This window comes from Taudactylus pleione, unplaced genomic scaffold, assembly GCF_031769625.1.
Source record: "Taudactylus pleione unplaced genomic scaffold, aTauple2 ptg000066l, whole genome shotgun sequence".
Taxonomy (NCBI): Eukaryota; Metazoa; Chordata; class Amphibia; order Anura; family Myobatrachidae; genus Taudactylus; species Taudactylus pleione.
In genome coordinates, this window is record NW_028284468.1 from 20,471,435 (window position 1) to 20,486,587 (window position 15,153).

The following is a 15,153-nucleotide window of genomic DNA, read 5'->3' on the forward strand; positions in this document are numbered from 1 at the left end:
CAGCACTGCCTGTCCCTAACCTACTACTTGCCTGCAGTACTGCCCCAGCTGCTATCTACCCATGCCCCTCCCTACCCCAAGTACTTCCTGTCCCAAACTCCCTCCTTTCCATCTAGTAGTGCGCCAGCTGCTATCTACCCTTTCCCCTTCCTTACCCCCAGTTCTGCTTGTCCCTAACCCCACCGTGTCCCCCAGTACTGCGCCAGCTGCTATCTGCCATTGGCCCTCCCTACCCCAGCACTGCCTGCCCCTAGCCCCCTCCTTGACCCACAGCACTGTCGCAACAGCTGTCTGCACTTACCCTCCCAACCCCCAGCTCTGTCTGCCCTTACTCCCCTCTAGCTCTACCCCAACTTCTCTCTGCCTTTACCCCCAGCTCCACCCCAACTGCTGCTTGTCCTGATCCCCCTCTATCCCAACTGCAACCTACCCCCAGCAGTGTCGCAACTGCTTTCTAGCCTCAACCCCCATAATATGTGGTGGGACCCAGAAACAGTGGAGAAGGACCCACATTTTTTAGAGTGAGGGGTCCCCGGAACCCACAATTTTTTTTGCTCAGTGCGATCATAGACCACATGACCAACGCATAAAGAAAATCGGGTGACGTTTATGGTTAACAAACCAAACACCCTGAATACTCACTATGCTTGGGATACCACTTGGGATTGAGTTTTAGGACTCTTTTTAAAGTGCATGCATGCTGCTTAATTTTTACTCTCCCTGCCACCCATGCCTAACTGATCCACTGCTCTGCTATTGTCAAGCTTGAAATACTTATCTACAAAATTGGATTGTCTCCATTTATATGCGAGTCATTTAAAAACAGCTCACACTTTTTTATATACTAAAGCTTACTTACGATGCCTGCCTGAATACCTTATGCAAAAGGATATCCTGACATTGGTCAGTGAGCCTGTATGTATCATTTGTTCTAAAAAAGGAGTCTACATATATTTCTTCTGCACGAATTAAAACCTTGTTCTCTGGATATTGAAAGTGCCATTATAACTGTTTATTTTGTCATTTCTTCAATGTACATTGTTGCTACTCCAGATCGAATGTTAGTAGTTTGAGTTATCTCAGTGGGTTTGATTATTAGTGTTTTTTTATTTGTATATTTAAGTGCATATTTTTATATTTTTTTTAATACAATAAAAATATACTTTTTCTTTTTTATTGACAAGCGCGTTACACTTGTCTAGCTTTTTGGAGGATCCAGCATTCCCTTATAAGTTTTTTCTAATATATATACTTAGAAGGTTAGTGCCTGTTTGGATTTTTTTCTGCTTAATTAGTCCTGTTGCCGGGTTTCCAGTGCAAGTCCCAATGATTTTTCCTAAAATTAATGATTTTAGGAAAAAATCAGACTTAATCTGGAGGTGTGAGAAAAAAAAAAAAGACAGTGATTTCTATAGAAATCACAGCGTCGTATTTTAAATTAATTGAATAGCGAAACTCGTCTGCGTTTTTTTTTACATATCCCATCCATAAAAGAATGTTGAATTTCAGTTCCTTCACATAACGTGTTCAATGCATGGACAGGTGACTGCCACAAATATTAGTTTATTAACTTAATTGCTTCAACGCTATAATTTTTGGTTATTTTTTTTTTCCCTCTTAAATTCTCATTCATGAGTTGCGTTTCACAGTCCTCTAGCATCATCGCTGGATTATCCTCTGGTCTTGCATGCCATTCTTCTTGGTGGGATGAAAAAAAATCGCAGATGTGTGTGGCTAGCTCAGTAAATGTACAGCTACATGCAATATTTTAAAATGACCAGTACAAATGTAATTTCATTTTTAGGAAGGATGGTATTAAATAAAAAGGGACTAACAATACTGTGCAGGTCTTCAATCAAAAGCCCTGATGGAGACAGTTACTCCACTGAAGGCATCTTCACCTCATCAGTTACTCAGTGGAAAAAATATGAGATATGGTAAGAACTTACCCTTGTTATCTCTATTTCTACGAAGTCCATAGGGTTCCACAGGATACCTTGGGGTATAGGTGTGACGTCAGTCATCGGGCACCAAAGAGTTAAGCTTTCAGCCTCCCAGGATGCACTAGGACCCCCTCCTATACCCCGCCCCCGAGCCAAGGCATCTCAGTTAGTTACCAAGCCATAGGTCGGAGGAGGAGAAGGAAGAGAGAGAACAAAGATCTGGATACATACAAGAATCACATTCTCACCAGAGGGAGACGGAAAACCGGTGACCACAGCAAAGCCCATCTGCAGCACAGGTGCGACAGGGCGGGAGTCCTGTGGAACCCTATGGACTTCGTAGAAATAGAGATAACAAGGGTAAGTTCTTACCATATCTCATATTTTCTACTTCAGGGTCCATAGGGTATCCACAGGATACCTTGGGGATGTCCCAAAGCAGTATCCTTTAAGGGTGGGGACGCTCCTGTGCAGAAAGGAGAATCCGCCGCCCGAAGGAAGCATCCTGAGAGGCGAAGGTGTCAAACCTGTAATACCTCACGAAGGTATGGACAGAGGACCACGTAGCAGCCTTGCAGATCTGGACTGCAGAGGCACCACGTCGAGCCGCCCACGAAGGACCCACAGACCTAGTGGAATGAGCCTTCACAGAAGGAGGAACTGGCAGGCCTTCATGAAGATAAGCTTCAGAAATAGCCATACGGATCCAGGCTGCCAAAGTTTGCTTTGAAGCAGGCCAACCCTTTTTACGGAAGCCACAGAGGACAAACAAAGCGTCCGACTTCCTAAACGAAGAAGTGCGGTCAACATAAGTCCTTAAGGCCCGCACAACATCCAAAGAGGCCTCACCCACGGAAAGACCCGGTGAGTTAAAGGCCGGAACAACGATTTCCTCGTTAACATGAAACTGGGAAACAACTTTGGGAAGAAACTCGGGCCGAGTGTGGAGCACTGCCCTGTTCCCATGAAAAACCAAGAAAGGGGGTCTACAAGAAAGAGCCCCTAACTCAGAAACACGTCTGGCCGAAGCAATAGCCAGAAGGAAAACAGTCTTAGCTGTTAGCCATTTAAGATCCACTGAGCCCAGTGGTTCAAACGGCGGTCCTTGGAGAGCCCTCAGGACCACAGCCAAATCCCAAGGCGCCACAGGTGGAACAAAGGGCGGCTGAATGCGGACAACACCTTGCATAAAGGTGCGCACATCCGGGATTGTAGCAATCCTACGGTGAAACCAGACAGACAGGGCCGAAACCTGTACCTTCAAAGAAGCAAGGCGAAGCCCATGACCTAGTCCCGCTTGTAGGAAGGCGAGAATCCGAGACAGACGAAACTCCCGTGGTGCATAACCTCTCGGTCGACACCACTGGAAGAACGTATGCCACACGCGATGGTATATCCTCGCGGAAGACTGTTTCCGAGCTCGCAACATGGTACGCACCACAGAGCTGGAAAACCCCCGGGACCTCAGCATGGCCGTCTCAACAGCCACGCCGTCAAAGACAGCCGAGTCAGGTCCGGGTGAAGACAAGGACCCTGAGACAGAAGGTCCGGTCGTAGCGGCAACCGCAGAGGACTGACCACGGACAGACCCTGAAGGTCTGAGAACCAGTGCCGTCTGGGCCACGCGGGAGCTATCAACAGGAGCGTCCCTCCTTCCTGTTTGAATTTCCGGATTACACGGGGAAGAAGGGAGACCGGAGGGAACAGGTATGCGAACCGGAACGTCCACCGGATAGACAGAGCATCCACCAGAGACGCCCCTTCGTCTCTTGTGCGAGACCCGTACACCGGCAACTTGTTGTTGTGCCGGGACGCCATGAGGTCGATCTCTGGAAGACCCCACCTGTCCACCAGCAGTTGAAAAACGTCCGGGTGCAGGGACCATTCCCCCGGATGAACGTCCTGGCGACTTAGAAAGTTCGTCTCCCAATTTAGCACTCCCGGGATGAAGACCGCTGATATGGCCGGAAGATTGCGCTCCGCCCAAACCAGGATCAGAGAGACCTCTACGAGAGCCGCCCGACTGCGGGTTCCTCCTTGCCTGTTTATGTAGGCCACGGTGGTAGTGTTGTCCGACTGGACCTGTACCGGGTGACCCTGGAGAAACCGATGTGCCTGCTGGAAAGCATTGAAGACCGCACAGAGTTCCAAAATATTGATTGGAAGCTCCGCTTCTGTCGGCGTCCACCTGCCCTGGAACAAGTGTGGACCCAAAACCGCTCCCCAGCCCCGAAGACTGGCGTCCGTTGTCAACAGGACCCAATTTGGAACCCAGAACGGACGTCCCTTGTTGAGGTGGGTCGTCTGTAGCAGCCAAAGCAAGGGACAGGTGAACTTCCGGGGTGAGCACAATCGTCTGGGACTTCAGAGACTGAGGCAGCCCGTTCCACTTGGACAGGATCAGGTGCTGCAGAGGTCTGGAGTGAAACTGGGCGTATTCCACCATGTCGAACACCGACACCATGGAGCCCAGTAACCTCATCGCCGAGTGTAGGGACACCCGGCGGCTGTGCAGACAACTGCGCAGCCTTGACTGTAAAGCAGAGATCTTGTCCTCCGTCACGAAGATCCTTTGCTGTCTCGAGTCCAATAAGGCTCCAAGATGCAGAATCCTCCGAGACGGGATTAGAGTGGACTTCTGCCAGTTGATTAGCCAGCCGTGCCGTTGCAGCAGTGCAATGGTCAGGTCCAAGTGGCGTAACAGGAGCTCTGGAGATCCTGCCACCAATAACAGGTCGTCCAAGTACGGCAACAAGCGGACTCCCTGCAGCCGCAGAGAAGCCGCCATGACCGCCATCACCTTGGTGAAAACCCGTGGTGCTATCGCCAGGCCAAAAGGTAACGCCCGAAACTGGAAGTGGTCGCTGCGGATTGCAAACCTGAGGAACTGTTGATGGCGCAAAAGAATAGGGACATGCAGGTAAGTGTCCTGTATGTCCAATGACACCATGTAGTCCCCAGGTTCCAGCGCCAGAATGATGGACCGTAGGGTCTCCATCCGAAACTTCGGTACCCGCAAAGACCTGTTGAGTGCTTTGAGGTTGAGAATCGGACGATACGACCCATTGGGTTTCTGTACCAAAAAAAGATTTGAATAGAAACCCTGGCCCCTCTGGGAGAATGGAACAGGCACTATAACTCCAGCCTGGAGCATAGTGTGCAATACCTTCCGCAGCTCCGTAGCCTTGTTCCGGTCTGATGGTAGACCCGTGGTGAAGAATCGAACCGGGGGTCTGTGCCGGAAGGAGAGGGCGTACCCGTGGGAGACCACCTCCAGAACCCAAGTGTCTGTCGTAGTGGTCGACCAACACTGGGCGAACTGCAGCAGGCGGCCTCCCACCCTGGGATCCCCCAAAGGGAGGCCCGGACCGTCAGGCCGCCGGCTTGTCATCTGGCTTGGGGGCCGGACGTCTGGTACTCCATGTCTGCTTCCGGGGCTTGACCGATTTCTTAGGGCCAGCCTGTCGAGGAAACGACTGTGGTTTGGGCCTGCCCTGGGCCCTAGATGACCGAAAGGATGATGGTCCAGAACCAGAAGGAGCAGCGGCCGACGGGAGACAAGCCGATTTGGCTGCCGCCAGCGTGGCCACAATCTTATCCAGATCCGGACCGAAGAGAACTTCTCCGGTAAACGGCAACGCCTCCAGACCCTTTTTGGAATCTGCGTCCACCTTCCAGGATCGCAGCCACAAGGTGCGACGAGCAGCTACCGCTGCTGAAGAAATCCTAGACACCAGAGTACTAATGTCTAGGGCCGCCGTTGATGTAGGTGGCCGAATCACGGAGATTGCCAATCAACTCCGCCTGTTCGGCCGGACAGTCGGAATCAAAAGAAGCCTCTAATGAATCCGCCCAGCGCTCTATCGCTCTGGCAACCCAGCAAATGGCCATAGCCGGCCGTGCTGCCCCCCCCGCAAGGGAATAAGCGGACTTCAGGCAGATCTCCACCTTGCGGTCCGTAGCATCCTTAAGGGAGGACATGGATGGCATCGGCAATGTGGCACTACGGACAAGACGGGTCACGTGAGAATCCACCTGTGGAGGGGATTCCCACTTTGCAAAATAATTATCCGCGAACGGATAAGCCACCGCCAGGCGTCTCTGCGGCTGGTATCTTTTGCCAGGCTGTTTCCACGCCTCCTCTAAATGGTCCACCAACTGACCCGAAAGAGGAAAGACTGTGGCATCGCCCTTCACATCTTTGAAAAAGGCATACTTAGATTTAGCCGCTGGGGGAACTTCGTCCTCAATCACCAAAGCTGTGCGGACCGCCCGAATAAGTCCAGGAATATATACTTTGGACTTAGCATCAGCGTCCTTAGCATGGAGAGGTTCCTGATCGTAAGGATCCAGAATCTCCCCATCATCAGACGTCCCCTCGTCATCCTCATAAGGAGCCGACAGAGACGCCACCGGCCGTTTATGCGGCCGCATCACAGACTCCCCTTGCAACACATCCGACAAGTGCTGTACAGAACTCGTCAGGGAGTTAACCCACGCTGGCTCCTGAGAAACCGGGAGCGGGGAAATAGGGAGACTGTGGGGTACCACCAATTGTCGTGGGAAACCCTGCATGGGTGACGACACCACTGACTGCTGGGACAAACCCATCGGTGTAAACGCGGGCTGCGGAGCTAACTGGCCCACTAAGGCTGAAAGCGCTTGAGCGAAACAAGCCCAGGGCGGCTCCTGTACCGGTGCAGTAACCGTAAGAGGCCGCGCCATAGACAAACACTGCCGGCAGAGGCCCTCCGCGCTACCCTCCCCCTCCGCTAACGGTACTTTACACGTAGTACACTGTAGCCGGAGGGGAAAATCACTTTCAGACATGATGGCACCACGTATGTGACCCCTCTCACCAATTATATATTTAAGAGGCGAGAGACCACCCTGCAGCACCACACCGCAAGGGCTTAGCAGAAAAAACAGGGACAGTATAAAGCTGACAGTTTAGAAAAAAAGTTACAGGCAGCAGCGCTAGCACAGTCACATACAATGCAGAGAAATAACAATTCCTGCACTAACAGCGCTGATCACTCAACTACACAGACACAGGGCCTGGTAGGACACAGCGCTGCATACACAGACCTGACCACAGCGGAGGAGAGGTATGCGGGGGGACCCAGGCCACGATGCTTCCAATGCAGGCTTCCAGCAGCGTTCACCATGCTTCAGAAAAGATGGCCACCGAGGAGCAGAGAGAAGGCTGGCCTGGGGGAGGAGCGCTGACACAGGGCCAGTCAGCACAGTGCAGAGAGGGCTGTGTGCAGCGGGGGAGGCGCCGGCTGTGAGACAGGGAAGGCGCGCTCCCCTGGCATGCATTTAACCCCTGGGACACCGCAGCGCTACCGCTCTGCTGCGGTCCGCTGTCCCAGGGAGTAGTGGAAGCGCAGGTTGGTCGCCTGGCTCCACGCTGCAGCCAGTCCCCAGGGAGCCCCATGCCTGGGGACTTAGGACCATGAGATCAGCGGGGACCCCCCGCGGCTTACCTCTGTCCCCCTTGAATCCGGCCATGGTCCGGAACATCTGGGGTCACCGCTAGCTGTGACCCCAGATGTCCACCAGCATCCCCGGATCAGTACCGGCGTTCTGCCACAGCCACAGCTGCATGAAGAAAAAGCTTCAGGGGCTCTTCTAAGCCCCCCTCTAGCAGGTGCCTCCGACTACGGCCGGGCACCAAACGAAACTGAGATGCCTTGGCTCGGGGGCGGGGTATAGGAGGGGGACCTAGTGCATCCTGGGGGCTGAAAGCTTAACTCTTTGGTGCCCGATGACTGACGTCACACCTATACCCCAAGGTATCCTGTGGAACCCTATGGACCCTGAAGTAGAAATTTCAATTACCATTCCTTTTCCAGCTTATGTATCAGACAACAATGTCAGGGCAAGAAGCATCATGGCAGCTAGCTACTGTCCAGAAGGTCCTGCAGTGATATAACAGCAGCTGCACCTTTGTGACTGTCATTAATAGCCAGCAAGACCAGTACCTCAATCCCTGCGACCCTCCATTGGTTAGTTGAATGGACCAGGGACAGGCAGTGGAAAGTGTGAACTGTATTAATAGCTACTGGGCCGAAGCTGGGACAGGCTTTTAGTAGAGAAATCATGTTTCTCCAACAGGGTTCCTGACTGAAGCCTCAAACAGCCAGGGAAGCAGATGACAGAAGTGACATTTTGAGGAGGGGACACTTTAATTAAAAATATCTTACAATTTAAACACCAATGCTCACAGGGGGTGGTGGCATAGCATTGAAAAGACATGGCATATGATGGAATGTGAATGCAGGAAAATTAAATCCCCTTTATTAAAACACAACCCCTCCCCTTGTGCATATACTCACCCCTCTGTGTCACCTATGTCTGTCTGCCCCTCCCTTATAGGCTGTAATGTCTCACAAGCAGGGCCCTCTTCCATCATTTACTCATTCTTTACTTATGTCACTAGCTCCTCCCCTGCTAACAGTGACCCTCACCCAACTACTGCACCCAATCAACAAGGCCACCAGATAACCCGGTCCTGATTTTCTGGTTATGGTAACTATATGGACAATTGTTTATTAATTGTCGAATATGTTTTTGTTGGTTTGTATTTTAATTTTTATGCACTTTATATCCTGTTATGTTTGCAATGTATTTGTATATACACTTTGTGAGGCAAGGTGGATTTTTTGTTCAACCTTTTAAATAAGGATTATAAAATATAATGTTTATTAATAAAGTTTAATTATGCTTTAAGCTATAGTCTTTATATACTACAGAATAAAATGTACATGCTATATTGTATTGATCTGGTATTTGCACATACTATTTAGCTGGTATTTAAAAAAAAAAAATGTATCACTTATATATGTAGCACCACTATAATACACAGTGCTTAACAAAGAATATTTAAAACATTTATAGCAGATCCTGCTACATTGGAGTATACAGTCTAAATTCTCTACCATCACACATTAGGGGGTACATTTTCTAAGAATCGAGATAGGTCGAGATGACCATTCGTGTGATTGATTTTTTTTTTCCTGCTACCAAATTTACTAAAGGTAAAGTCGGGTGAGATAGCAATCTCGAATCAAATCACCATCGGGCCAAATCAGAAGTACTTTTCACCTAAAACATACATCTCTCAAATTTACCAAGAATCGGGATGACAAGCTCGGGTGAGATAGGAGCAAACTCTCTGTCAAAATCACTTTTCAAACTCTCAACCCCCTGAGCTGCGAGATGGTCATAAACATACACAAATCATTGTGATTTGTGTATGTTTCTTTCTGTAAATGGTTAAAATAGGGTTAATTTGTTAAAAAAAATGATGTGAGGTCCCCCCCCCCCAAAAGAGAAAACACAAAATGGTAGAACCGCGCTAAGAATCAAGAAAATGACTTAGTGACTTACCATCAGTGGAAAATAATATGCGTCCCAATAAGACTTATATATCATTTTCTTGATTTTTTTAGACCATTAATGTTTTTTTATTGATGCTATCAAACTATTTTTATTGATTATTTCAACCAAGCCTATATCTGTTTGCCTATGGAATATTCATTGCATTGAGTTTATTGTTATGTGAATTACTTGTACACAATATATACATATATTGATATTCACTCTAATAATTCTTAGCGCGGTTCTACCATTTTGTGTTTTCTCTTTATATAGGGGGCTGACTACCCCCTTTTGAGTTCCACTGTAAATTACAAACCAGCAACAGGCAGCAGGGCCAGAGCTGGTTTTAAATATACGGAGAAAAAAAAAAATTACGTGAGGTTCCCCCGTATATTTAAAACCAGCCCTGGACCCTTTCTAACGTGGGACTGATGCCACAGCCAGGGGTGCCCTTTCACCGGGCCCCCCAGCCGCACCATCAGCCCTGACCGTTCGTCAACCCAGGCCAGAAATCCCTGGGGTGTTGGGGACCCCCCCAATAAAGGGGTCACCCTCTCCAGGGCACCCCTGGCCTAGGCTGATAGCCCGGGGCTATGCCCGCCACCCCTGGGTGGTGGGTGGCGGGTTGATAGTGTTAAAATTAGAATTTTCATCATTGTCTTTACAGTGGAACTACAGGTCCCAGCAAGCCTCCCCCGCATGCTGGTACTTGGAGAACCACAAGTACCATCATTCGGGCATTAAGGGCCCACTGCAGAGCATGTTGTTACACTGTATACGGGGCACGTATTGGATTTCTGCAGAGCACATCGAGGGACATAAAGGTGAGTATAGGATCTTTTTTTTTTTTTTTTACAGGTAATTTGTTGGGATACTTTACATTGACAAGGGGACTGGAACATCTGGAACCAGGTGATTATGTGTGTGTTTACGGATGCAATAAAGCTTTATTTTCACGGTGTGTTGTGTGTTTTATTAACCATTTTTTTAAAGGTGAACTACAGGTACCAGTGGGCCCTTAATGCCCGCATGCTGGTACTTGTGGTTCTCCAAGTACCAGCATGCGGGGGAGGCTTGCTGGAACCTGTAGTTTCACTGTAAAGACAATTATGAAAATTCTAATTTTTACACTACACCTAACACTATCAACCCGCCACCCACCGCCCAGGGGTGGCGGGGATAGCCCCGGGCTATCAGCCTAGGCCAGGGGTGCCCTGAAGAGAGTGACCCCTTTATTGGGGGGTCCCCAATTCCCCAGGGATCCCTGGCCTGGGCTAACGATCAAGGCTGATGCTGCAGCTGGGGGGCTCGGTGAAAGGGCACCCCTGGCTGTGGCATCAGTCCCCCGATATAAAGGGTCCAGGGCTGGTTTTAAATATACGGGGGACCATACATCATTTTTTTTCTCCGTATATTTAAAACCAGCTCTGTCCCTGCTGCCTGTTGCTGGTTTGTAATTTACAGTGGAACCCTACACATTTTTTTCCCTGCAAATTAAGAACCAGGACAGGCCGGCAAGCCCGAGGCTGGTTAGTGTTTTGGGGGGGACCTCAAGTAATTTTTTTATAAAAACATTTATCTATTTTTTACAAGTATTAACACACAAGCAGCAAGCACATATCTCACTGTGCTGGCTGCTAGCTCGGGAGAGATTTGCAGAGAGAAAACACTGCAATCTCTGGTGAGTAATCTCCTGTAAAACGAAATACTCGGGAGAGATATCTCGTTCTGCTTCACCATCGGCCAACTCGTTTAGCCTCAAATCGTCCATTGGTAAATTTGGTTAAAAAAATGGGATTAAATCACCCGAATTTTGGCGAGTACCAGCGAGATAAATCACTTTGAAAATCGGGACCATCTCGAATCCTAGTAAATTTACCCCTAGGGTTCATTTTGTCACAAGCTAATTAACTAAGCAGTATGTATTTGGACCATGGGAGGAATCCCAACATGTCAATGCAAAGATTTAATCGCAATTTAGGATACACAAACATGAACCAACAGCTGTCCTTCACTATTTTATATCAGCCAGCACAATATAGACATTGTCTAACATTGACGCAACATTATCTGTAGAAATAAACTAAAAATAAGGGAAACAAGATCATTCTTACCTTCCATGGTAAGGATCCAATACGTCTGCAGCATAAAAAGTAGCACTGGAACGTGTCGCACAAACTTGCCCATGCAATGTCCATAATAAGTTGTTTAGGTCAGCAAACGGGTAGATTCATCTGACAATGCGGTAGGTTTTACTTCTGTCAGATACTGTGTAGTCAGAGTAACATAAAAATGTATGTAAATAATGCAACTATTATACATTTCATAGACAAAGATTTCCCAACCTTGTTTATATGGCAGTTTCATATTAAAAATATCTAATTATCTATTTAAAAAAAAAAATGGAACATAAATGTTCTGTCAAGAATTAAGATGAAGTGCATTTGCCCTATCCAAGATCTGTTGAGAAATGGTGAATTATTCACGGGTGCACACAGAGCATCATTAAGCTACAAGGAGGAATTTAATTGGTTTGTCGCGGCCGCAGCACTGTCTGAAGTGACGGGAGCAATACAATTGCTTATGACGCTGGGCGCTCATTACTTATCGCGACTGTCGTGCTCAAATGTACCAAAATTAACCTGTGCAAACTACTGGGCGCGCTACCAAAATGTCTGATAAGATCAGAACATCTACATACGTTCACTCAGCACAGTACACAATGAAAGTCGTCTTGGAGGCTGGTTTGCATGAATAACGTGCAGGTTATGGCCAGCTTAACTTATGCCTAAAGCTGCATACACACACAACGATTATTTGAACGATAATCGTTTGAAAAAATCGTTCACTTTCTGAGTCAAACGATTAACGATTATCGTTCATGCGCGTTCACGTTTGTAGTTCAGTCAGACTTGTCAACTCAACCATTTTCATTAAGTTAATATGCAAAAATCGTTTGTAGTTCAAAAAAATCATTCATTACACTTTAAAAAATCTGACAGATAATCTAACAGATAATCGTTCATAAAATAGTTCATAAAATCGTTGGTAACAAAATCGTTGTGCGTGTATGCAGCTTTAAAGGTTCACGAGTGCACTGCATCTCTGTTCAATGCACAGGACAAAATTAAAACAATTGTATTTATTAAGTTACCAATTTTTCATAAACATGTTTTGTTTTTTACAAATAATACAAAACAATTAAGAGTATCTCAAGGTTTAGTAAGAGTGTGACTTAAAGGCCCCTACATACTACATGATATCTTTAACGATTTGTCCGACTCCAACACATTAGGACAACAAATCATTAAAATAGGTGTAGTGTGTATGCACTACATCGTGTTGTGCGCGCTCCCGTGGGGTCGTCCAGCCTCATCGCCTGATCTTATGTGCAGCATGTAAGATCAGGCGGTGCAGCTGACAATCACATGCAGCACTTTGCGGAGGGGCAGACATCTGGCGGTCGGGCATCAGATCGCCCAGTGTGTACGGAAGGCCCGATATGTAGGCCCGGTGGCAATGTCGCTGGGTACACACATTGTTTAGTGTGTACCTGGCTTAAGAGTTATGGTGCATACACACGGGACAATCGTAAGCGATAACAATATCGCTGAACGATATCCCTGCACCTTCCCGTAGTGCTGGATGATCGATATCGACCATCCAGCACATTGCCAACCCACCAATGACAGGCAAGTGACCCACGATCCCTATGTAACCTGGTCGATATTGACCAGGTTGGCCTGCATGCACGGCCGATATCTTTATCGTCTATACGTTCCTGCGCATCGCTGGTCGTTGGAAGCCACCAACAAATGCACGATATGAACGATATCATTATCGTTTATATTGTGCATTTTTTTTTCGTACCGTTTGTATGCACCATTAGTTTAGTAAGAAAATGTAAGGAGTCGAAAGTAGTTTAGTAAGTTAGTGCATCTACTGTATATGCTGCACTTGTGGTAGTTACGAACTCGCAGATTTATGCTTGGAGCCCAAAAGGTCTGCAAACAAAAATCTGCGAGTCTGGGACAAGACATGGCCACAAGATGAGGTGCTTCCACATCGTTGCCCCTCCCCCTCGCGACTAATTGACACTGGGAAAAAGTAAATAGCTTTTTTCCCTGTTGTGGGACTACGAATCCCAGCATGCCTTGCCATTCAAAATTTGGCAGGGCGTGTTGACTGCTACAGCGGAGACCCCCCAGGTTCTCTCACGCTGGCCTAGACATCCATACCTTCCCAGCAGACAGACCAGAGTGACACGGCCACTACATAGAGTCAATGACCACTAGCAGAGCATAGCTCACAGTCGTCACTCAGCGTCAGGAAGAACGCATGCCGCCCCGCCTGCCTCTTGGAAACAACCAATAAGAGCTGCTCTCTCCACTGCCTTTACAGCCGCAGAATATAAGAAGAGTTTCAATTGGCTGTGACGTGACTCGTTAGAGTCGAGTCGAAGCTTCTGCTAGGCTTGTGGCTAAGCTTAATTATGGATGGCTGGGTTGCAACTCAGCTGAAGACCGTCTGGCGTCCGGTGACCGTGAAACCTGTGTGGCCGTTGCAGGGTCAGTAGGACACCAGACCCTCCATCATGACCGCTTCCACCAGGTACAAAGTGATCTGCTCCTAGACTTCCTACTTCATTTATGATTGCAGTCACCTGTGTTAAAAACTCTTCTCAAGTCACAGGTGACTGCAATCGTAATTTATGTGGCAAGTCCAGGAGCAGAGCACTGTGGTCGAAGGGGTCATGTTAAAGGGTCAGTGACACTTGCGAAGAACTTAAGATCCACCGTTCTGGAACGTCTATGTTTTCTAGTGCCGTTTATTCTATATACTATATAAATATACAGTCCCCTTCATTGGCACCTGCAATAGAACACTACTGTATATAGTTGTCATCTTCCCCTAATTACCAGGGTCCACTATTGATCTATATGGACGATCCTCTCACCAACATTTGCCCTTCTCTGCCCATTCACATATGTAAGGGGCAATGCAATTCAATTGTTTTTTGAGTGCCTGAAGGAATTATTCAATTGTTGTTCCCATCAGGCGTCCATTGCTGCTGCTCCCTCCCTCCAGCGGTGGCAACCGGAAATGTGTGAAAGTCATGGGTGTCCAAACTGCATTTTTAGCATCGCATCCAATAGTTTAGATTGGGTTAGCCGCTTTACATGTCAGAACCTGGTGCATTTGGGTGCAACATGAGCCAAAACAATTGAATATCACCCTCCTAATCTCTTGTCACTTTAGACCTGGGATGGGGAACCTCAGGCCCGGGAGCCGTATAAGGCCCACGGAATCATCTGGTCTGGCCCTCTGAACTTCTTTTCTGCTAGCCTCATCTGGCTAGCAGGGTGCCTAGTATGGCACCATGCGGCCAGAATCTGTGCAGCAGCACCTCCTGGAGCGTCCTTTGGGTCACACCGCTGCCCTTACAGCTCCGGGCATTGCTGTAATCACCAGCAATTGTGGCCCCCGCCCCATGTAACGTCACATGGAGGGGGTGTGGCCTGCACCAGGCCCGCAAATAATGTTATATATGTCAAAATGGACCTCGGCAGAAAAAAGGTTCCCCACCCCTGCTTTAGACAGAAGATCACATGTGAAAAAAAACAGTTGAAATCCCCCCTATGAAATGGTATTTAATGAAGATAATTTAAAATGCAAAAAACTTATATTTCATTCACATGTATGGTGCATACACACGGTCAGATTTTTCTTCAGATCTGAACGATAACGATTTAAAAATCGTTCAATCGTTCCTATCTGAAGGAAAATCTGACATGTTTGAACGATGCGCGTTCCCGATGGTCAG

The 15,153-nt window shown here is 47.9% G+C and overlaps 1 protein-coding gene across 1 annotated transcript in view; it reads right to left on the bottom strand.

The window, feature by feature from the left end:
- The window catches only part of EEF2KMT (eukaryotic elongation factor 2 lysine methyltransferase), a 96,736-nt gene extending 83,015 nt beyond the window's left edge, over positions 1-13,721 (bottom strand). The window contains exons 1-2 of the mRNA XM_088466738.1: positions 13,568-13,721; positions 11,444-11,597 (exon numbers count right to left, since the gene is read on the bottom strand). Of these exons, the coding sequence (XP_088322864.1) occupies positions 11,444-11,527 (84 nt within the window). The 5' untranslated portion in view covers positions 11,528-11,597; positions 13,568-13,721. The remainder of the gene's footprint in view (positions 1-11,443; positions 11,598-13,567) is intronic.
- Positions 13,722-15,153: the final 1,432 nt, after the last annotated feature.